Source organism: Gavia stellata, chromosome 2 (assembly GCF_030936135.1).
Source record: "Gavia stellata isolate bGavSte3 chromosome 2, bGavSte3.hap2, whole genome shotgun sequence".
Lineage (NCBI taxonomy): Eukaryota > Metazoa > Chordata > Aves > Gaviiformes > Gaviidae > Gavia > Gavia stellata.
Genome location: NC_082595.1, coordinates 105,335,300 through 105,358,256, shown reverse-complemented (window position 1 = coordinate 105,358,256; position 22,957 = coordinate 105,335,300). Strand labels below are relative to the sequence as shown.

The 22,957-nt window shown below is 43.1% G+C and overlaps 2 protein-coding genes across 2 annotated transcripts; both read left to right on the top strand.

Moving 5' to 3' along the window:
• Positions 1-158: 158 nt before the first annotated feature.
• Positions 159-13,650, top strand: TP53I3 (tumor protein p53 inducible protein 3). Its single transcript, XM_059835745.1, has 8 exons — positions 159-275; positions 1,911-2,048; positions 3,223-3,328; positions 9,329-9,471; positions 10,146-10,413; positions 11,642-11,854; positions 12,469-12,665; positions 13,462-13,650. Exons 1-8 carry the CDS (start codon positions 159-161, stop codon positions 13,648-13,650), a joined length of 1,371 nt encoding a protein of 456 aa, XP_059691728.1.
• Positions 13,651-14,388: 738 nt separating this feature from the next.
• SF3B6 (splicing factor 3b subunit 6) lies at positions 14,389-19,562 on the top strand. Its single transcript, XM_009821210.2, has 4 exons — positions 14,389-14,511; positions 14,841-14,959; positions 17,376-17,514; positions 18,018-19,562. The coding sequence occupies exons 1-4, from the start codon at positions 14,482-14,484 to the stop codon at positions 18,105-18,107; spliced, it is 378 nt and encodes a 125-aa protein (XP_009819512.1). The 5' UTR covers positions 14,389-14,481; the 3' UTR covers positions 18,108-19,562.
• The last annotated feature ends 3,395 nt before the right edge of the window (positions 19,563-22,957 follow it).

The window sequence follows — 22,957 nt, the reverse complement described above, 5'->3', positions numbered from 1 at the left end:
TTTAGGATGTTTATTTTGTTATTTTGCTTATCTGAGGCCTAGCGTTACTTCTGCTGGAACTCCTAAATTCCACTTGGAGGAAGATCTGGTTTCCAATATAAAAGGGAAGGGAAATGAACACTTAACACATCCATTTCTTTTTACAAAACAGAAGGAAAATGAATGAACTGGAGGCTTTGCTGAATGACAGTCTTATCAGAACAAAGCATGTGGAAAACGCAGCTGTCATCGATGTAAAGGAAAGAAAAGTCTGTGCATCAACTTTTGGCTTTAATGTAAGAGATCAAAGAGCATCTGGGGAAGTGACAGTAGAGGTAGAAACTCTGGGGATGTAGAGCACAAAGTAGCGATAATGGCAGGGAGCGCTGTGCTCTACTAAATACACTTGCTTCTTTCAACCTCGGAGACTGAGTTACAGGGGTACAGCCCAGCTGCTGTGTTGCGAGGCTAACTTACAAAGCTGATTGCTGATTTCACATCTGTGATCTTTGGAAGAAAGATGCCATTTAACTGGCATTCTCAAGGAGTCCTTTTTAACCACTTTGCACTCAATGATTCCACCAGTAAAGCAGATGTACGTAGGCCCATCCTCTGGTACTGAGACCTGCTGGTGTGGAGTGACCCATGCCCATACTGTAACCCCAACACAGAGTGGCCGTTCCAGGTAGCCTATGGGGAGTGGTCCTGGGCCATTCTAATTTTGCAAACTATGCCTGGGAATTATTTGGGAAAGTGCTTGCTGGCCCAGGTCAAAACTCTGCCTGGACTGTTCTGACAGTACTCAGAACTGCTCCTTGGCACCTTAAATTTGCTGGTATAGATGTAGCTTATCTATTTTCATTGTCCATCAGCTGATAAACAGCACAATAACAGCACTTCTGGTCATGTCATATTATATGGCAAAACTAATACGCACTCCCTGACATAGTCCATGAACTTTCTAGGAGTTCAGAAATGCTCCCCACACCATAGTCATCCATACGTCATTGGAAGGTACCACTTCCTCTCCTACTCCCCATGATACCAGCTCTCAAACATTTCCAGGCAGTTTTTCCAGGGGTACATACTGCTACCCTTGGCGTGCTCAGAAGAATATGTTCAGAAGATGAAGCTCTTGTTAAGATAGCCCCATCCCTGGGGGCAGATTCTCAGCAGGGAGAGACATCATTCCAATAGGCAACAGTGACATAGTCTTTAATATGTAAATGATCTTTAATATAAACCACAGCTTTTAGAGATGCCAGCCTGCTGTCTCTTCAGCAAGGCAGATTACATGCTGAGGTCCAGAACAAAGTCCTCAGCCAGTGTAAATTATCACCAGCTCCACTGACTTGAAAGAATTTCAGGCCAGAAGGATCATTGGATCATCTCACCCAACCAGCTGAATGTGAATCTGCCAAACCAGTGACCCAGTTACACATACACTGAGCCCAAGAGCTCATTGACATGAGTAGATTTGTGACCTGTGTAGACTGCTCCATTGAGGTCTGATGATCTGGTCTGGACTTGCTAAAAGTTACACTTCCCCACTGAAGACTAAGAATATTTGAAATTGGAATCCTTGGGTGAGCTCTGTGCAAGCCCGGGGAAGGCTGCATCCTACCCTATATTGCCTTTAACAGAAGGGTCCGGTCACCACGGGGTGTGTTGCCTACCTGGAGAACTGTCACTGAGTAATGGGACTACACAGATAGTAATCACGGATTAAGCAGATTGTTTCAAATAAGACTTTGAGAACATAGTGGACTGTACAGAAACTAGGTCTAGTTTCAAAGCCAGGCAGATTTTTTTTAATATTTTTTTTTATATAATTTTAAGTGAACTATCCAAGACAGTGGGAGGGTGGAAAGCAGTTCACCATTGCAAAGAGGTGCATTTTTGGTCCATAACACTGTGTTGTACTAACACAGGTGCCGCCAGAGAATGCTTTAAACCTTATCTACACTTTCCACAAGAACTTATTGCAAGTTAGAAGGGGAGGACTCTACTTCAAGGAGAAGTACTATAAATGTGTCCGCGCAGATGAGCATTCCATCTATCTTCAAAATGTACGTTGACAAGAGCTGTGGCCATCTTGAGAAATCTGAAGACTTCCTACTTCCTTCCCTCGCTGCCTGGTTACACAAATACCATAACACAAGCAGAAAGCTTTCGTGTGCTTCTTTCTTTCTTTCTCTCCATACCACCTTCCCAGCAGGTATGAAATGAAATCGGTGCAGAATACAAAAAAGTGTCAGCTGTATAATACGAATTTAACAGGTAACACCACTCATTTCCCTAACACCAGCTGCAGTGCTTGTCATGTTCTCCTTTAAATCAGTTCACCTCCCTAAGCTGAGAAGAAGCTATCACTTAATTTTTTTGTTGGGTTGGTTTCTTGCCTCATTAATGAATTAATCAGGTAATAGGAGGGCCTGGCAAGCCCAGGGCCAGAATAAGGTAGCAGGAGCAGGTAGCTGGGTCGGGGGAGAGAACAGACATGGGTGAGCAGGACCTTGTTTCACAGCTTACTTGCCTTGTGGGACTCCAGCCTCAGTAATTCACCTATGAAATTCAGAAACTGAGGACACGGCTGCATGCAGCCATGCTCAGGATGGCAGAATTTTGTTACTACTGCTGATTGTGTTACTACACAATTTGAAATAAATACATCCAACTGGGTGTTACTGAGGTCTTCTCAATTCTTCCCCTCCCCAGTAAATCCATCCTGAAATGAGGTAAGCAACTTGCAGAACAGACTGAGCAGCTCTTAAATTTGGATCCTGTTTCAGAAAAATGCAGTACTTTGCAATGTCTTTTTCCATTCCTATTACAAATGGGTGAGGCAGAGTTTGGGAGGCAGGGTTTATAAAACACTGGGCACGCTTTCATGTAAATACTAGTTATTTTATTTGCATTTATCTGTGCTTCTGCATGTGACATTGAGCACTAAGATAACACTTCAAAATGCTGTACAATAATACATTAATCAATGGAAGTGAGAATGGGCAATATAACAAAGCATTTGACTGACTTGCTTTAATAGTCAGCAGTGTTCAGAACATGCACTGTCACTGTTTGTCTGCATCCTGCCTTAGACTTTGAGACACTATTTGCCTTTTTTTCCCCAAGAAAACAGGTGGATTGGCAAAGAAAATGCCTGTAATAACTGTAAGGCAATATGTATACCTCTGTATTTTTTTAGAACCTTGTAACCTTATACCAATTTTCCATCTTATCTAGCCAGATGGAGGCCTGATAGTGGTGAAGACAAAGACTTTCATCCTGGTTGCTACTTACAGAGTGGGCATGTATCCCAGTGTGTGCGTGGAAGCTGTGGAGAAACTAGGTAAGAGAAATGCCTGTATCTGTGCGCCTGCATGTTGGTGTCTCATTGATTAACTCCACCCTTGCAAAGAGCTTCAGAAATTAATCTGATGAACTACCAAATCCTGAAAGTCTGGGAAACTGAATACAGGTATGGGTATGGCTCCACGGCTAAACCCTCTCCTGACATCTCATCCCACTCTGCTAGGTACACGTGCTCCAAAGCCTCGAGGGGTATGAACAGATTGCAGAACTCTCTCTTTCCTTGGCTGTTCTGGCACACATTTTCTGTTAGGTACCCTTCAACAAAATGGGACCTGACAGTGACATTTTCTTGACCTGATACATCTAATGCTGACGTCTTAAGCACACTTTTGTAGAGGATCAGCTTTGATCCTCTGCTTCACAGTCTGCTTCTTCAATGACACATGAGCTCTCTAAGGGTTTCAAACTTTCTCTAGAAAGCCTAGTCTCTAGAAGAAAGCTGGAGTCTCTTTTCCTACATGTGAATCTTGAGACATCATGAAGTTAGTTTCCTTGTCTCACAGTAACAAAGCACCTCTTCTCTAACAGAAGTGCCCATTTCCTTCCCTCTCCGGCTCAAGTTTCCTTTGTGTGAGTCCTCTTAAGTTCCTCTCTCTTGGGCTCAGTGTTTTAAAGACTTGGTGTTAACATCTCTTTGTTCCCCATTTGGGAATATTGCAAAAGGCAGCCCTTAGCAGACCAGCTGTAGAATCCTGATTGCATCTCAAGCGTAGCTTTCCCTTTGTGTGAGGTGCTGGCAAGGATTAACCGCTCTTCATTGTCTGGCAGATAAATAACAGAGTTACACACCTACTGATGTAATAATATATGGCTGACTCCATATCAAGGATACAATAATTTTATCGCATCTTCCAAATGGATAAAATGTATAAGAGCAGATTCCCAGAATAGCCTTGATTTTCACCACAGGGGTAATTCTAAGGCATTTCAAGGGTTATTTCTAAGGAGTATTTTGTAGAGCATTAAGATTCAACTTAATCTATGTATATGCCCATCTCCTTTCACTGAATAGGAATGAAATGGTAGGCCCACTATGCTCCTAGCTTTTGTTCCTCACTTAGGTGCCTAATAGTAAGTGGAATGAATTTGTGTTTTAGGGCATAAGCTGTTTCATCTGGAATGAGCTATAAGACTCTCTCAGTAACAAGTTTTTCATCAGACCTTTTGAAAAAGACTTTTACAATTCAAAAAGCTCCAATTGAGAACAGGATTTTACAGGCTATAATGCAGGTTTTAAAACAAATTTGCCTGCTGGACCCTCAGAGCCTGGTTCTCGGCTGGGGGGTCTGTGCTTGGTGCCAGGCTGGCAGAGACTGGCCACCACTGCAGCCTCTCCACTCTTCACACTTCACAGCCCCTGCGCTTTGTTTAACCAAAAGGCATCTGACTGCAGACAGGCCAGAAGAGGGAAGTGGATTGCCCGTGTTTTTTTCATCTTTCCTGTGTTCATTTCAGCCTCAACTATCAGAGCAACCTCAGGCTGCTTTATGTTGTGTTCTGCTTTCTATTGTTCTTGGCCATTGTTTTTGTCAGTGTCTTATAGCAGGTTGAGCACAAATCCATTGTACCAGCACTGCACTGCCTAGAGAGCCTTGATTTTCTTGTGTGCCAGACATGATTCTGCCTCATCCCTGTCATATTTAGCAGCTGTGATGGATCTGTTAGAGATTAGGTACTATAGGTCTTTATCACTGACATGTATGGCCAGCACATTAATTTCAAGTTATACAAATTCTGGGGGACATTTATGTGCTGGGCTATGAACCGAGGAACAGAGAGATTTCCCATTCTGGTACCATTTGGCATAAGGTAAGGACAAACAGCTTCAAACAGTAACCTCAAGGGCATCCACTGGGTTAAGTCTACTGAGAGTATCAATAGGAATTTTTAATCACTGGGTCAAAACGGGCATGAAATACTACCAAACCAGAATGGTCCTTCCAGGTGTGGAGTGTTTTCAAGGGATTGTTTCCATCTAGGGCAGCATTAATGAGACTTACTAAACGTAAGAATTGGGCCTTGTATTTTAAGCTAACTTCAGACTAGCTCTATCCTAGTCTTTTTCTGCAGTATTATAAATGGAGCTCAAGCAGATCCAAAAGGTGCCATTGTGTTATTTAGCCCCAAGTCTGTCCAGCTGGCTCAGTGATAAATTCAGGAGCCGTATCACCGTTGATACTGGCTTCTTTGCTGCCACAGGAGGAGGCAGAAAGTGTAAAGTTGGGAGATGGCAAAAAATGCCGACACTTGCAAAATCCTGAAACAATTTGCACACAAGTTATTTGTTCTTGCAAACAGTCACATTATCTATAATTGGCCACTGTTCCAGAGTAAAGTCTAAGGTCTAAGTGTTTCCAGGGCCAAATTTGCAGCGGTTTTGACAATGTGTATTTTCTGTGGTTTATTCTTGCTCTTCTGGATGATTTCTTTGCAAAAAGAAAACAAAGTAGCTTTTCTTTGCATGTTATGAGAGATTTCTGAAAATGATTTAAAGTGCTCAGTGTTTATTCTTTAAAACAGATAATACCTCATGAATACAAGTATTAGTATTTTTACTTTTCAGCTAGAAATACAGCTGTCTGCTTTTGAGTACAGTATAGTCTGAGGTAGATTTGAACTTGAAAAAAAGCATCTCCATTACAGCAATTCTGTGTATGATTTTTATCATTGTTGATTTTTTTTTTTTTAATTTATTTCCTTGTGTTATTATAGCGGACTACTTCAGAGAGAAGGGTAGCTGAATCAGCAGAAAACTTGAACTTCATCAACCTCAGAAGCACTGCTCACAGGGAAATGAAGTATAGAAGTTTGAAGCATTATCCAGTTTAAGCAAGAAACTACTGTTTGACAACATTCCAACTACTGAGTTTCCTTCTGTTTTTTCAAGAACACCTGAGGGCTTGCTGCTCCTAAGAGGACTGCCTTATGTGTCTATCTTCTAAGTTTCTTAACTGAATTGAAAGTGATGTCTTCAAGATTTGGTTTAAGATGCTCTGCTTAATCTTTCTAATGTTGCCTTTTAGCCTGTTTCCCTATGAGAAAATTATTAATCTCCCTAAGTAAAGTAAGTTCTCTACTAGCATTACAGCTATGCGTAGCATCACAGGCCCAAGGGATGAAGGAAATTGTTACATTAACAGATTTTCAGATTGTCCTGTACATCTTTGAATATTACAAATAAAACACATTTTTAACACGTCAATTTGCATTGTCATTGACTGCTATAGAAAGTTATTTTAAACTGTAGTGGATTGCAAAGTTCTGTGAGTTCTGTCACTGCCAGGCTTGAATCAGACCGTGTGTACTATAGGACATCAAAGAAGAGCAGTCTCAGGAAGACCAGGCTCCATCATCTTTTCATCTGCAGAAACAAATAAATTATTAGCTCTTTGAGGCACATGAGAACAAAAGAATTTTTAGCTATATTTGAATATAAATTAGTTTAGTTTCAAAGAAGAGATTAAAAGCCTGAATCCAAAAATCTCAAAATCAATAGGAAAAACATCCACACAAGAATCCCACACATAGGCAGACATATGATTTATCATTTTTAAATACTCCAAAGTGTCAATTTTATTCCCTGACACCTCAAATGCTCAAGAGCTGGTGACTAGGACACAGAGAAAGGCATGATCTGATCCTTCTGCCTCTGGGGGAAATGGTAAAGCTCAACAAAGAGGTGCAATCAGGCAGCTAAAACATCAGGTAGAAACGCACCAGGCTGACGGACATGAACCAGTAAACTTTGAACACTGCTGTCTTACAGGAACAGAGCACAATAAGGCCTCCTCAGGAGGATGTATAGCATAAGGACTGTCACAGCTCACATGCCCTTAATGCAATTTAAGTAAATCTAGTCTGCACTACTCAGAATTCAGAAATCAAAGCAGCAGCTCAGTGCTCTGCCCGAGAACATACAAACACGCACGCATCCAGCAGATCGATCAGCGTTAGACCAAACCTCCCTGTGTGCTGGGGGGGAGCAGCAGATCTCTACTTCAACGCCAAAGGGGGAAGTAGATTTCTGCCTCAATCTGTGGAATAAACTGGGTCCGTGGGTAGAAATAATGATGAGATGTACTAATGTTTCTGACTCTGCTTGTGTCTTTCTCTCCAAAGTAAAACACAACCTTGTCCTGTTCCACCCCTTGATTTGCTGGGGAATGGCTGATTGCAAGGGCAGAGCTGGGAGAGGAAGAACTGGGATCAGATTCTTCCCGAGGAGAGGCTGGGTTCATTCCTGGTGTGAAGAACGTCCTCCCTTCTTTACAAGAAAAAGGTGAGTCACAAATTGTGCTTAGGAACCACATAACTTATTTAAATTGTTGTTTTGGGCCACTGCTGGCAGATCTGACAGTTTGAAGTTATTGCACTTGGTCGGAAACTTGGTTTTCAATTCCTGCTGTTTTCTGTGCATTTGAAAGCAATGTAGATATTCAGATCCTCACTATTTTTTTTTCATATCTTTGTGGGTCTGCTTCTAGTGACAAAACCAAGCATTTATAAAAATGCAGGTTAGTGAACTGTGTTGGAAAAGGGATAAAAGCTCCTTTGCATCTTGTTTTTAATTGACTAAATTTGGACAGATTAAGAGAGCAGAAGCATCTGTTACAGGCTGGTATCTGGTGGGCTTTCCATTAAATTTTTGTGCTAATACAGACAAATTTTGTGGGACTGGATTAAATGGTTCAGCTGAAAAGAACAAAGAGACAGCCAGCCTCTGAAAGAAAAGCCTTTAAGTTACATTTTACAGGAATAATTGCAAGCGTTTATTCACCGTAAAATAGCCAGAGAGCACCACCCCATGGGGATTTACATTCCTGGGGTTTCAAGGTGTTTATCATTCTGCATTTGCAGTCTTACAACAAATAATTAAGTATGCACTTCGCTTTTCCTGTGCAGATACCATAATGCAAGTGGTTTTTTCAGAGTGCATGGTGGTCTGTCACACAATGCTGTTTACTTGAAGAGGCTCTGGCTTGCAGCCCACCCTGCGCACGTTTTTGGGTGGCAGCCCTATACCGTATTCAGTATACTACCAGCTCTCGGGAAGTAACACAGTCGTTCCCGCTGTCGTCTTCTTCTCTTCTTCTCCTCTTCTTCTTCTTCTCTTTCTTCTTCCCTTTCCCTTCCACCCAGCACCCAGGGGGCAGAGAGAAGAGTGCTCCAGATTTGATTGTTCCAGGCAGGAGAAGGCTTGCCATCTCAGCCCATCTCAACAACTGCTGGTGCCAAAACCGAGGCACCCAGGAACTGTGTCTGAGGGGTTACTTGAAAGACTCCTGCAGCAGTGGGAACCTCTACCAGAGCGCATCAGGCACAGCACCAGGCACACAGGAATCACTTGCTCAGGCAAGGAAAATAAATAGGAATTATTAAAACCATTTGCTATCTTCCATTCGCACTAACTCACTGTTGTGCCTTTGTGTATCTTAAAGTTGCCATCTACGGGCTGAATCGCAAGGCAGCACTTAGACGATTTTAGATGTGTCAAATAAAGGCTCTTTCTGCTCAAAGTTTCAAAATCCCATTTGTGTCTACTATTTTAAGGGCCTGTGTCCTTTAGTCAGCTGAACATTGGGGTCCTAATCATGCAGGAAGTAGAGAGCAAAGGATTTTATTTTCATTTTCCTGCTACTTTTTACAGTTAAGGTGGGTGGGAGGTCAGTGCTGCTGGATCCACGCACACCTCTGTGCAGGGTTAAGGCCTATGACTTGATGCAAGGTGATCTTCATGGTTTGTCAAATGGCTTTTGCAACGATATGTTGGGTCCCGAAGTTAATGTATTTCATTGCACTGTAACTCCTCAGCTTTCTCTGGCAGCCCTCCCCTCTTCTGCCTTCGAACTGTGTCACAGTTTGCATTGTCCGTCTGCAGAGTGGAGTCTGTGGAGCTGCAGTTACTGAGATTTTCCAGCTGCACGTTAAGTGTGCCCACCATTCATGCCAGGTTTTTTGGTTTTGGGGTTTTTTTCAGAGAAAATGTTGGCAGCCTATTTTGATTGCCCAGGAGGCCCAGAAAATCTCTATGTGAAAGAAGTGCTGAAACCACATCCAGGAGAAGGAGAAGTTCTTGTGAAGGTCTCTGCCAGCGCTCTGAATAGGGCTGATTTACTCCAGGTATGTTAAGCAGATTTATGCACCTGAAAATAACACCAATTTTTCAAACCCCTATCTGAAGTCTTGACAAATATGAAGAGTTAAAAGAGATTGGACCTGCTGAGCATTTGGATGGGAAAGTTCACAGGGCTGAAAGAAGAGATGTCTGCTGATTCAGCAGGTAAATGTTTTTATTTGGGTCACTGCGATGCTGGGGTGGCATGGAAAGGCATCTGCCTTTCAAGAAAAGATGTAAAACAAAAGCTCTGGTCTCTCTAGATGCTTAGACCATTCTCTGGGCATTTGAGATGAACATGAAATGTTCCACTGGCTCAATTCCAGCATGGGAAAACCACATTCAAATTGTTAAGTCTGAGCTGCTTTAATCTGAGCTGAAAGCCACGCTCTGCAACTGAAGACCGTAATACCTCCCCAGCACAGATTGGCCTGGACAAAGGGGACTCGCGACAAATTGAATTTGCACACAGAGTTTTAAGAATAAAACATACTTAGGAAACAAGAAGTGTTGCCAGAGGATAGAAGATCCTCAAACTAGTGGAACATTTGCACAGTGCAAAATCAGGATTAAATAAAGGGGAATCTAGTTTGGAGGCATGTGAGTAAAATATCGCAGGTCATTACACTCATTGATGTGTGGCTTTTCCTTCCTTGCCCTCTCTTTTCTTTTGTTTTAGAGGAGAGGGAAGTACCCTCCCCCCAAAGGAGCAAGTGATATTTTAGGCTTAGAAGCAGCTGGGACTGTGGCTGGGCTCGGACCTGGCTGCAAGGGCCGGTGGAAGATCGGCGATGCAGTGATGGCTCTGCTCTCCGGAGGTGGCCAGGCAGAATACGTTACAGTACCTGAAGGCTACCTCATGCCAATTCCCAATGATATGACATTTATTCAGGCTGCAGCCATTCCCGAAGCCTGGTTAACAGCCTTTCAGCTGCTGCATTTTGTAGGTGAGAGGTGTATTTGCAAATCTATCCCACCAAAACTTCCTTTCTGTTATGAAATCCTCTGTTTGTTGCCTCCATCTGAATGCTGTTTGCCTTTGAAAAACCCCTCTTCTGTCGCTCCATTCACATGGGTCAGAATCCGGTATGTCAGACCCAAATCCCGAAATCTTGACCACATCTCCCCAGTCACAACTTACTCTGCTGATTGCATATTTACAAGGAAGGATATGGAAAGATGGTCAGTCTTTCTTTTCATCTATGTTTCTCAGCTTGAATGATGACTTCCATTAAGCCTGAACTCTGAACTAACTTACATGTTCTCCAAACAACTGAAAACACATCCTACATCTAAATATGTGACTTCCCTGAAGGAATGACCGTATCATGAACTTTCCTCACTAACTGCCTGTGGATCTACAGTAGGCAACATCTTCTTGTACCTTGCTTCACAGAGACATTAATTGTAGGTAAAATGCCCTCTGAGCTGATTTGAAACAGACATAAGCTCGCACTCTTAATTTTGAAAATGTGCCACAAAGGCACTAACAGTAGCACTTGCCAGGGTTTTCCTCAGGTGACAAATATCTTTTTCTTACCCTCTTCAGCAGTGGCACCTAAAAGCTCCAATAAAGAACAAGAGTTACAAACAAGTAACTTTCCTCACTACCAGAAGCACAGACTCGCTTTGAGCACTGTTGCTTCCTGGGGGTCTGTAGTCAATTAGGACCACATCTGCAGGACTACTCGGTGCCTCACTTTCAGCAGCAATCAGTGGAACACAAATTAATGCGTTAAGGTAACCGGTAGATGGTAAAATGATAGGTAGAACTGGTCCTTAACGTTACCCAGCGCTTCTGGTATTTCTCCATTGTTGAGTGCCTGATTTCTCAGTGTGAACATCCTCTGAGTGTGTTTTCTGTTGGTGGCAGTGGACGGTCGTGGTATAAAAAGGCTGACTGCACTCACCTAAGCAGCTTGATCAAGGATGCCCAAAACTGGACAGGGCCAAGCTAAAGTCATTCGACTGAAGCTGGTAAAATGGAGTCTTGTCAGTACACTGCCAGCTGTGTTAGTTCTGAATTTGTTTATTTTATGAAGGATATGAAGAGGTAAACAAAGCCCACTCAGGGACATCTCTTTCAGCTTCCTCTTCAGTATTTTCCACTCTGATCATGTTTTAATCCAAAGGTGATGCCAAAAGGGTAACCATTTCCCTCACGTCCTCCTTCAGGTAAAATACAGAAGGGCGAGAGAGTGTTGATCCATGCTGGAGCTAGCGGAGTTGGTATGGCGGCCATTCAGCTGGTAAGACTGGCAAAAGCTATTCCCATCGTGACAGCAGGAACTCAAGAGAAACTGAAAGCAACAGCAAACGCTGGAGCAGCTGCGGGGTTCAACTACAAGAATGAAGATTTTAGTGAAAAGGTCTTGGCATTCACCCAAGGTAAGAACCTCTACATGAAAGACACTGTTACAGTTGAGGGAGGAGTGTGTATCTCCTAACGTATGTGCACATACACTCAACTTCAACTGTCACCTTAGTCAGTGAAGGTGCAGACAGTAATGACCCTGTTAGCACAACACAACATCCTGTTCAGCCCAAGAATGTATCTTTCCTTAGCTTAATCGTGCTCTGTTTTCTGCATGGACTCTCTTTGGCTTTGTGTTCATTTGGGGCATAAATATTGTGCCTGTGTTATTGTTGCCTCTACAAGGAACCGTGGGACCAAATCCTCACGCTTGTCTTTCTCAGTGTTTGAATATGGGAACAAAACTTAGGTCTCTTACAGTTAGAAAAAATGTAGCTTTTGTAAGCATTTGGGATAGTTTATGACAGAGTCATCACGTGGATATCTATAATGATTCTTTTTTTGTGCCCTATTCTAGAATTCCTTACAAATCATTGTGCCAATTCCTAATTTCTGTAGAAAGATTTAAATAAAAACTGCAGGACTGATCCTGTTCCTATAAAGAACAAGGTTTTAGTTTTGCCCGAAATTATCCTACCTTTAATGCAGCTTGACTGCATTCCTGAAATCTTTTCTGTTTCTATTTGAGGTTCTGGAGCAGATATTATTTTAGATTGTGTTGGTGGCTCATACTGGGAGAAGAATCTCAACTGTCTGAGTACTGATGGCCGGTGGATTATTTATGGACTACTGAGTGGAGGTGAAGTACATGGAGATTTGCTTGCAAGGCTGCTTTCCAAAAGAGCGAGCATCCATACAAGTCTATTACGATCACGAGACAAGGAGGCAAGTAATGGCTATCAACAGTGTATACAGTCTGACCTTAAAATCAATGATAGTTTTGAGAGCTTTCTTTTGATACCAGCGTTAAAGCAGAATCTAATGCATTATTACCAAAAAAGCACCACCATGAACTCTTACTACATACTTTGGAAAACGCTGCAAAATTAAGTTATAATTTCCCTTTTCATTTTTTATCAAATGCCTCCCTTTTACAACTACTGAATCAGAGGAATGATACCTAGGGCTTCTTAGCGTACTTCATGAGTACCATAACCTAAAGATTTGGCCTAAGAAAAAACAAAACTCAAGTGATCAGGCAACTTGATTGAGTCAGGGTGGCGGGGGGGAAGGGAAAAACCTCTATTAGATCATTTTTCAAAGTAGAGATAGAGGCCATTTGGTTGTCCAGAAATCACCAAGGAAAAATCACTGTATGTGGAAAATTCTCAGATATTAACAGTAAAAGACGGCAGTGTAGAGCCCTGGGCTAGATTCTGTCCATGGTCAGAAACATAGTATTCTCAAGAACTTTACCAGTTAGAGTTTAAATGGTTCTGCACTGAGCTTATACACTGAGCTTATTTTGGAGAATTTCATTCAATTAAAATATAATTAATCTAAAAGTTTTCTTACAAACAATTGTAATTTACACCTGTCAGATGTTTACATATCCATCTCACTATGAGAACATCAGGACTCTCCCTGAAAGTTGTGCACATTTTGTACACTGTGCTTAGAGATACCTCTGTGAATGAAATGATTGGAAATAATCTTCAAAATGCTTTCATTTTTTCTTCAGTATAAGGAACAGCTGGTGAAAGCCTTCACAGAAAACGTACTGCCCTGTTTTTCTGGAGGAACCTCTCCTCATCTCCAACCACTTGTCGACAGTGTTTTCCCTTTGCATGAGATTGCAGAGGCACACAGGATCATGGAAGAAAACAAGAATATTGGCAAAATTGTCATCGAAATGCCTGCTTCATCTTAAAGGCCTACTACTGTAGTTGTTTCAGGGCCAGAATCATTACGGGTGTTTGACAAGCAGAGAATCTGCCATTGCTGATTCCAAATCTATAATGATTTATTGTGGAAGGAAGCCAAAAAGGAGGGGTAAAGCGAAGCCTTACAGGGCGAGTTTAATAAAAAGGTTCACGTTGCAGCTCTAGCATCGTGTCACGAACGCAGAAACAAAATGTCGGCGAGCGCTCTCCAGGCAGGAGAAAACCGCCAGGCACCGACTGCCAGTCTCAGCTGGTAGTCCCTGTGCTGTCCGCTTTCTAGAACCTTCTCAGCCCGCCGTCGCCTCGGCCCGCAGGCCAGGCCTCTTCACCTGACAGGAATCTCCACACGGCGCCCGGCGGCGGCCGAGCTCCCCGCGCAGCGCATGTATGTGAGGCGCTGAGGCGGCGGCTGCGGGGCTGCCGGACCCGGCAGACGCCGCGGGGCACCCTCCCCGCCGGGGGCACGGGAAGGGGCAGCCCCGGGGCCGGGGGTGGGGTACGCGGCGGCTGACCCCGGGCCGGGACACCGCCCGCGCCCCCGGGCTGAGGCGGCCGAGCTGCGCCGGGGGGCGGGGCCTGGGCGGGGCGGGGCGCCGGGGAGAGCGGGGGCGGGGCGACAGGCGGCGTAGTCCCGCAGGTCACGTGGCTCCCCCCGTTGGCGGAGGGACATAGAGACTGGCGGGCTGTCGTTTCCGGCGCGGTGCAGGCTGGGATAGCATCCGGGTGCCCCGCTGAGGCCGGAGGCGCGCTGCGGAGGAGGCCCGTTCTCTGCTGGTGTTTCTCTCCCAGGCCGCAGCTCCCTCCCTCCGACCGGCGCCATGGCGATGCAAGCGGCCAAGCGAGCCAACGTGAGTGTTCTCCCCTGCCCCCTCCCTGGCCCGCCTCAGCCCTCCGGGGCGGTGAGGAGGGGTCCCCCTGCCGGGGCTGAGAGCAGGCCTTCCCGCCCGGCCTGGGCTCCTTCCTCGTCTCCGGCCAAGGGAGCCCGTCTCCCTCCAGGCAGGCCTCTTGTTTGACAGAAACCCGTCAAGTTTGTAGCTGTGGACGGTTAAAAAAGACCAGTGAAGCACACGGACTCTCTCAGTGATGTTAGCCCCAAGATTTAGCACGCAGGCTGCTGTTTTTAAGGTTTGAAGTGAGCGCTCTAAGTCTAACACACTGTATGTTGTTTCTGCATCAGATTCGGCTGCCTCCAGAAGTCAATCGGATCCTGTATATTAGGAATCTGCCATATAAAATCACAGCGGAGGAAATGTATGATATTTTTGGGAAATATGGGCCTATTCGACAAATCAGAGTGTAAGTAGTTTAGTTGTCTTTGGAAAGTTAAGGATTTTATGTGCTTTAGTATATGTGTTATATGTCAGTATTCCTATTGCAGTAGGCAGCAACTGGATTTCACAGCTGAAGAAGTTAAACACACTTTAGCAGTATCCCTGTGTGCTAAAGATGGATGTGATGATATTTCTCTTATGTGTGAATTTGTTAAAAAATAACATTGCTGGTACGTAGGGTAAAAAAGCTTAAATTTGATGTGAACTGAGGTAAGTTGGTAAAAATATGACTTGCTCTCTTATGTAAATCTTAAATATAGCTAACCTTTTACCTTAACTAAAGGCAAAAGTTGAATATAACCAGTTTTCATATTTAATGAGTGTTAGATACTTAGCTAATGGGAAAATAGAGATGTTACTGTTGCTGCTGGTCCTGTCAACCAGAAACAAAGACCAGAAACATCTCCATGAGCGCCGAATACAGCTTGTCCCCAAGCCACGTAGTCCATGGATAATGGTGATCTGACTGTAATTTTGTTTTAAAATGCACTGAAGTCATACATGTCTACAGAAAATCTGAGGCTCGGCTCTTTAGTTATTTCAAATATTGAAGACCCAAGCTCTGATGTTCCTTGTTATCCTGAGTACTGTCTGAATGCTGTGGATTAAACCATAATTTCATCTGGTTCGTAATATGTTCTGCTAAGTTTCTAGCAGAAAGAGTTGGCTGAAGCTGGAATTCAGGAAGAGCTTTTGAGAACTGTAGTAAGGCTGGTGGGAGTATTGGCACTCATACAAAAGGATTTTTTTTTTTCCCCTTCTGAAAAATATTTAGGAAGGGGAGAGGGAGGAAACAAAACTTGGTGTTTAATATGTAAAAAGAAAGTGTTGTAAGTCATATTTCAATAGAGGTACAAATAGAAAAGTAATATAGTTTATATTTGGTATGTACTGCTTTTATCTGGATGTTGACAAAATAACCTGCAGCCTCTCTGAGTTCTCGACTAGGTTGCTGGTTAGATTAGAGCAGAATGTATCCTTGTCATTTAGATCGCTCTCCATTTCCTTGTGCTCTGAGACTGGCATGGCTAATTAATCCGCAGTATGTTTGTTTTGACTATGCAGGACGTAAACAGTTAAACAGACCAAACTTTACTGCCCCAAAGAGAAGTACTCATTCCAGAGCCACAGTGATTAAAAATGATTGTTCAGTGTATAGAATAAAGTGAGTTTTACATATAGAATTGCTTTCAGTAAACAAACAAGGACAGGCGGGTCATAGTGCTGATGCTGTGCTGGAACATGTAGCTAGTGAGATCCTTCTCATCCAGGGAAGGGCAACAAAAGTGACTGGCTAAAGGAACAAGGGGCAGCATAAACTTACTGCTTGGCTAAATAGGTGGAATTCTCCACTAATAAGCATAAAGGAAAACTAATATTTAAGGTTTCTGAAGACGTGTAGATTGAAACAGCATGATGGTGGGACATAAAGAATTAAGACATATCAGGGGAGCTTTCTGTCAAAGCTCTGTGCTGGCATATGCACCCAACACGGAGCTGCAGGCAGCCTCCCTGCCGGTTGTTTAGAACCGCTGCTTCGCGTTGTTTTCCACAGAAATGCTAACATCGTCACAAGACGACGCATAATGTTGGAACTCCCTTTATAATGACTTTTATGCTTTGTGCAGTTTTTATCACCTTCTGCTCTTCATTTTTGTATGCATCCTGGTGTGAATATGTGTGATGTCGTTTGTCCTGGGAAGTTATCTTCTTAGAAGGAAGCACCTGAGAGAGAGTTCTTCTGATTATTAAGTTCACTATAACTATCTTTTAGCTGAGATCTTTTGGATCTGTCAACTCTGTCATCTCTCTGGGCTCGTTAGCATCATCTGCCCAGACGTGTCTCCTGTCCCTCAGGCAACGGAAATTGAATTGAGGGTCCAATAGGTGGTGGTTGTGCATCTGAAGTGGTCTTGCACCAGCGGGGCTGTTTTGACTCTTTTAAATTGACTTTGTGATGAGCCAAGAGCCGTATTCCGTCCTAGGGAGACATCTGATCCAGACAGCCATTAACTGACAGCCTGGTCTTGTAATATTAAATAAAACAAGCTAATCGCTGTAATAAAAACTTAGAAGTATTTCCAGCAATATGACAACAACCCCTGACAGCAACAGCTTCTGATAGCTGTTGTGGAGAGGTGAAGTCCCTTTGGAGCATAATGCAGCACATGCTCTGTCACATTTTCCTGTCGTCTCTGACACTGAACTGTAAGTGGAGATTGGTGTGAAACGCAGGGGTATATTTTAATATCTAGGAAAAAAACCAATAAATTTTTTTTTAGTGAATTTGCATTAGTTAATCTAATCTCAGACACTGCTAAAGACTAATAGAACTGTTTCCTGTTTATTTTGTTTAACATTGAAACTGATCTCTCCTGCAGTGGAAACACTCCTGAAACTAGAGGAACAGCCTACGTAGTCTATGAAGACATCTTTGATGCCAAAAACGCTTGTGATCACCTGTCAGGATTCAACGTGTGCAACAGATACCTTGTCGTTTTGTACTATAATGCAAACAGGGTACGTACACCTGGGGTTTTTTTAAGTTACCTGTGAATATAGCTAGCATAAAAAAAAATTCAGTTTGAAAAGACAGTTGCTTGGATATTTGTAAGAAATAAATCCAAACTTGTAGAGGGAATGGATTGGATAAATTGTCAGGATTTCATCTTTACTTGGTGATTTATGTGCAAAAATGTACCTTTGGACCAAGGGTATGAAAAAACATGCTGCTGGTGAGTGTATTTTGGAGAAGAGGTAGCAGGGGCCTTGCAACTGCACAGCTGCAACAGGATGTGAGGTCTTGTTTCTAAGTAAAAAGGCTCTAGGTCTTGATGTTCTGCCTGTTACCAGTGGTTTCCAGGGTACTGTGGCGTTCTCCGAGGTCAAGAATTAAGCAACACTGTGTGTGATGCTGATGTAGTACATAGTGATGTTAGTTGTGGTTATGGGGAAATAACATGTCATAAGATGAGATTATTTTTTTTTTCTTCTTCTCACGTCTTTTATTTTCCTAATTACAGGCATTCCAAAAGATGGACACAAAGAAGAAAGAGGAACAGCTTAAGCTTCTCAAGGAAAAATACGGAATTAATACAGACCCACCAAAATAAACTGATCTTTTTGGAAAACTCTTTGCAAGCCCTGCCATTGAGTTCTTGAACTAAACATAGGAATTCTCAATGAAGTATAACTTTTATTTTACATTTGATAAGCTGTAATTTGACTCTTTAGATCTTCACATTACAATTAAATAAATGTAAAACATCGGAAGATCTGCTTTAAGATTAAATCCCCCTAAGTGGACATAGCTTCTCCGTATTGTAGGGGTGACCTGGTAAATGCTGCGTAACGACAGTCCTGTTTCTGGCAGGACCTTACAAGATGGGACTGAGCCCACTGCGTGTTTCACACCTCCTGAGGTTCTGCCCAGTCTCTGGGGCAGAATTTAAGCGTACCAGCCAGTTAATCCAGAGAGCTCAAGGGGCTCTGTGTGAGCTGCCTACATGGAGCTAAATTTCACTTGCTACTTTCTGAAAATGGAGTATTGCAACTAGTCTCCCTGCCACAGGGATTTTTGTGCTTTTTTAAAAAAGTATGGTTTGATCGTTCATCACACCTGTATATATTGTACACAACTTATTGCGCCTTTTTCCTTCTGGGAATGTTTGAAGGAGCCTAACTCCATTATGTGATCGTTAGACTACTTCTTACCAGAAACAAAGCAAGCCCAAATCCATGTTTGTAACAAAGTTTCTTTTACAAACTGTAGAACGTGAATGGCCTTTTAAAATGATCCAACTGCTTAGGGGACTTCAGTCAAAATACCTTGTTCCCAGTGATTGAGACGAAAGAGATAAGCTGCAGTAAAATAATCTTGCTTGGATAGTGTGTTGCTGCAGGGCTGACTTGATGGTATACGAGGTGTTTATTAGGTGTTCGAGGTTTGCATTGAGGTTAGTAGGAGTGACAGGAATACACTTCATGGCTTTTAATGTTAAGTAGAGAACACCCGACCAAAACAAGACAGTAGATGATGGTTGTAATTTCAGATACCTGTAGTGCGATTGTTTTCTGCTTGGTGTGTTTGAACTGTAATGTATTTCATGTACATAAATTTTTAGATGTAGTATCTGGTGGAGGAAAAAGAAAACATTTAAATTTTTTGGCTCTTTTTTTTCCAGCATTCATGTCCTGTGAATAAAAATGAATGTGATACAGAGTATGCACAACCAGTATATTTTGGAAGTGGAAAAGAATAGCTTCTACCTCTGTTCTGAACCAGCTGGAAGTCCTGTGAACGTTGGTAGCTATCCTGCCTCTCGGGAGGATTTATTTGCTCAGATGTGATGTTTAACTCCCTGACCAGACAACTTCCAGCCAGCGCAGAACGTGGGCAGATGCAAACATACTTTGCCTGAGGATTTGTAATTTAAGTTAAAACTTTTTTCAGTGCATTATACTGTCATAAAGGAATGTTTCCATTTTCTTACCTTTAGTTTTTCATTGAAATTTGTCACTTAAAAAAAATGCTCTTCTTGTGTCCATTTAGTAAAAAAGTAAATGTGTGTCTATGTAGTTTTGCTTTTTTTTCATCAAGGCTTGCTTTATGCTGTGCTGCTTCTGCATGCAACCTTTCCTTTTAGAAAGGAAGTCATTCGTCACCTGAATGTTTGTGATACAGGTAAGAGTTTGTAGAGCATCTGTCCCCATACGTACATGAATGTTCACGCGTGTTCAGCACCTGAGTGGCGGAGAAGGATGCTCAAGGAAGTCCCTTGAGGGGCCCAAGGAGGGGCCAAGGACCCAAAGAGGTCCCGTGAGGTTGCCATGCGGTGTGCATGTCCTTTCTCAGCGGGGAGGAGCACGAAGGGTGGCAGTGACAGGCCGAGCTTGCTGTTTCACCCCAGAGCAGCAGGGAGGGGGCAGCTGAAATGGCTCTGGTGTGATTTCAGCTTTGGGTGGGTGCTTGAAATCCCATCCTCTGCCTGACTGGGGAGTGTCCCCTCTTCTGTTGCATACAGGCATTTGGCATGTGAGTGAGAGCTACGTTCAGTGTGTGTAGTAAAAAGCCTTGTCCTTGCTCCCGTGGCTCTCCCGTACCTGTGTTCTTCCCTTAAAATTGGCGCTGCTTTTTGCAGCCAGAAGCCTTGCCGGCCCTAGTGAGCAGTGCCGGAGGTCGGGAACAGGCAATGGGAGACTTTGAGCCCCTGCGCAGCTGTGGCCACGTCTCTGAACTACGGAAATGTAAAGCTCTGCTGCGATGTCATTGCTGGCTTTCCCGCTTGCCCAGCCCTGTACTGCGTCCCCTGTCAAGTGAAGCTGTGATATGCATACATTAAATGCAAAGCAGCTGTGATCTGCTGACCTGGTTTTTAGGTGAGCAGTTACTCCTCCTACCTCAGGTCGGTTTTCAGGTCTTGCCCATCAAATTAATACAAACCTAAGTTTCTCAGGCAAAAACCAGCTTGCCTTAAAAATGTTTAAATGAATGAAATCCTGTTAGCGGGTCTTGCTTCTATGTGAACATCTATAGCTTTTTAAAGGTTACAGACTGCCCCCCCATATATATGGATATGCCTTATGTATATATATATGCATGCCATGTATATACATACACGTGCCAAACACTAGGATAACTGGGGCCATTTACAGCAGTTGTTGGGCATTTAGAAAGCCCCTTGCTGTAACAGGAACTGGAGGTGCTTGTTGCCATGCTGGATTTATGCTTCCGATAAATAAAAAATACTGATAATAAAATATCAAAGTGCTCCTGATGGTGCCACATTCTGCCAGCCTTGTTTAAAATCATATGCAAATACCACATTGCTTCTGTCAATAGTGGAGAGCATGGTGCTTGCACTACAGTCTGTTTTGATGAGGATTTGATGCTGTTTGAAAAACATATATAAAAAACAATTCTTTAGGGTAATAAGATTAATAAAAATTCCTTCAGTGAATCCTCAAGATCAGCAGCTTTTGATTTCTCTGAGAGCTCAGCTGCTGCCTTTCATTAAATATTCCATTTCATACTTTTTCTTCTAGTGCCTGTTCAGGGCTTTCAATGTCCCTGCACATGTAAAATGAAATAATAATTTGTACCTGCAAGACAGAGGGAATGGAAATCGAATGCCCGGAGGATTGTTTTGATGAGGTCTGCTCAAGATTTTGTTTGAAATGTAATATCAAAGGACAGGGAAATGAGTTCAGTTATATGAATGGCAGAGGGGGCAGCAAATAAGGCAGATGTTACCAGCCTTGTACTCTGCATCTGTGCTGGTTTTTGTGTCTGCTCACTTCCCATTTAATTTTTCAGGAAGTAGGGCATGAAATTAAGCCTGGAAGGTCATTTTTTTCCATTGACGTTGTTTAGAAATTAGTAACAAGAGCATATCTGATTACACAGGCAATGACAGTAATTTTTTTCCAATCCATTATATAGTGGTAATAATTTTATGTACTGTGTTGATCGATGATACAATTAAATAAATTAACGCATTTGCAGTCAAATAAAGAGCTGAAGATTACATTTCCTTGAAGACTTAATTTCTCGAAGTATCACAAAGCACAATTAGTTTTCCTTTCAGATTTTTTTTAATGAAATTGGCATGAAAAATGTAATAATCTCTGCTTCCAACAAAGGTCTCTGCAGAGAAAGGGTGGTGAGGGAGAGAGCTTCATCAGCCAGCTGTAATAAGGATTTTACAGACTCGATAATGGCCGGGTTGTACTGCTGAGGGCAAAAGGAAAGTGCACAGCAGCTCTGCAGATAGAGACGATAAGACGGAATATGATCAGCTCTTAAAGCCCAGCAGGAACACGTTTTTCACTGGTGGGAAACCTGGCAGAAGTGGAAGGGCAGAGCGATGCCCTGCCTGTTGCTTTAGACACAGCAGAAGCTTGCCAACAGCAGGACCAAGAGATGGTGGAGGGAACGTGGGGAACATGTACGTGTTCCAGGTACACTGAGTCAATCCTTCGCATCGCTGTTCGCTTTCGAGGCATTCAGGAAAGGTCCCAAAACAGATCCTTTATGTTGTTTTTTTTCTTTTTTTTAATGTGCAATTAAAACCGGGCCGTCAGTAGGAGCACCTTTAGACCAATGTGCTGAATCAACCTGTGTTTGACAGGCGTGACAGGGCTACCTTACATTTAACCGAGACATCTATAGGAGCTCACATCTGCAACTGCCGCAATACAGCCTGCGATCTGTAACCCAGTGCTGCAATCAAGACCAGTGACAGAGGCCAGGGCAGTGGCAAAGCAGACTGGGACCTTTGAAAATAAATTTTTTTATTCTTTTTTATTGTGTCCAGTTCTGGGCTCCCCGGTTCAAGAAGGACAGGGAGCTACTGGGGAGGGTACAGCAAAGGGCTACGAAGATGATTAGGGGACTGGAGCATCTTTCTTATGAGGAAAGGCTGAGGGACTTGGGTCTTTTTAGTCTGGAGAAGAGAAGACTGAGGGGGGATCTTATCAATGCTTATAAATACTTAAGGGGTGGGTGCCAGGAGGATGGGGCCAGTCTTTTTTCAGTGGTGCCCAGTGACAGGACAAGAGGTAACGGGCACAAACCTGATCATAGGAAGTTCCACCTAAACATGAGGAGGAACTTCTTTACTTTGAGGGTGGCAGAGCACTGGAACAGGCTGCCCAGGGAGGTCTGGAGATACTCAAAACTCGCCTGGACGCATTCCTGTGTAACCTGCTCTAGGTGACCCTGCTCTGGTGGGGGGTTGGACTAGATGATCTCCAGAGGTCCCTTCCAACCCCTGGCATTCTGTGATTCTGTGATTTGGGAGAGCTAGTGGGCATCACACTGGCAGGTCTAATTCCCTATTTATTAACAGGAAATTAGCTTGTCCTAAATAAAAGAACTACTAGTGAAATGTGGATGTGTAATCTCGCTGCTGCAGTGACCCTAGATTTCCACTAAAAAAAGGGTCCTGAAAGGCCTTTCATT

Excerpts from the sequence above, each read along its gene's own strand:
- SF3B6 (XM_009821210.2), top strand. The coding sequence starts at position 14,482 with ATGGCGATGCAAGCGGCCAAGCGAGCCAAC. Across the intron at positions 14,960-17,375 it reads CCTATTCGACAAATCAGAGT|TGGAAACACTCCTGAAACTA; the intron begins GTAAGTAGTTTA and ends TCTCTCCTGCAG. Across the intron at positions 17,515-18,017 it reads TGTACTATAATGCAAACAGG|GCATTCCAAAAGATGGACAC; the intron begins GTACGTACACCT and ends TCCTAATTACAG.
- TP53I3 (XM_059835745.1), top strand. The coding sequence starts at position 159 with ATGAATGAACTGGAGGCTTTGCTGAATGACAGTCTTATCAGAACAAAG. Across the intron at positions 9,472-10,145 it reads ATAGGGCTGATTTACTCCAG|AGGAGAGGGAAGTACCCTCC; the intron begins GTATGTTAAGCA and ends CTTTTGTTTTAG. Across the intron at positions 11,855-12,468 it reads GGTCTTGGCATTCACCCAAG|GTTCTGGAGCAGATATTATT; the intron begins GTAAGAACCTCT and ends TTTCTATTTGAG.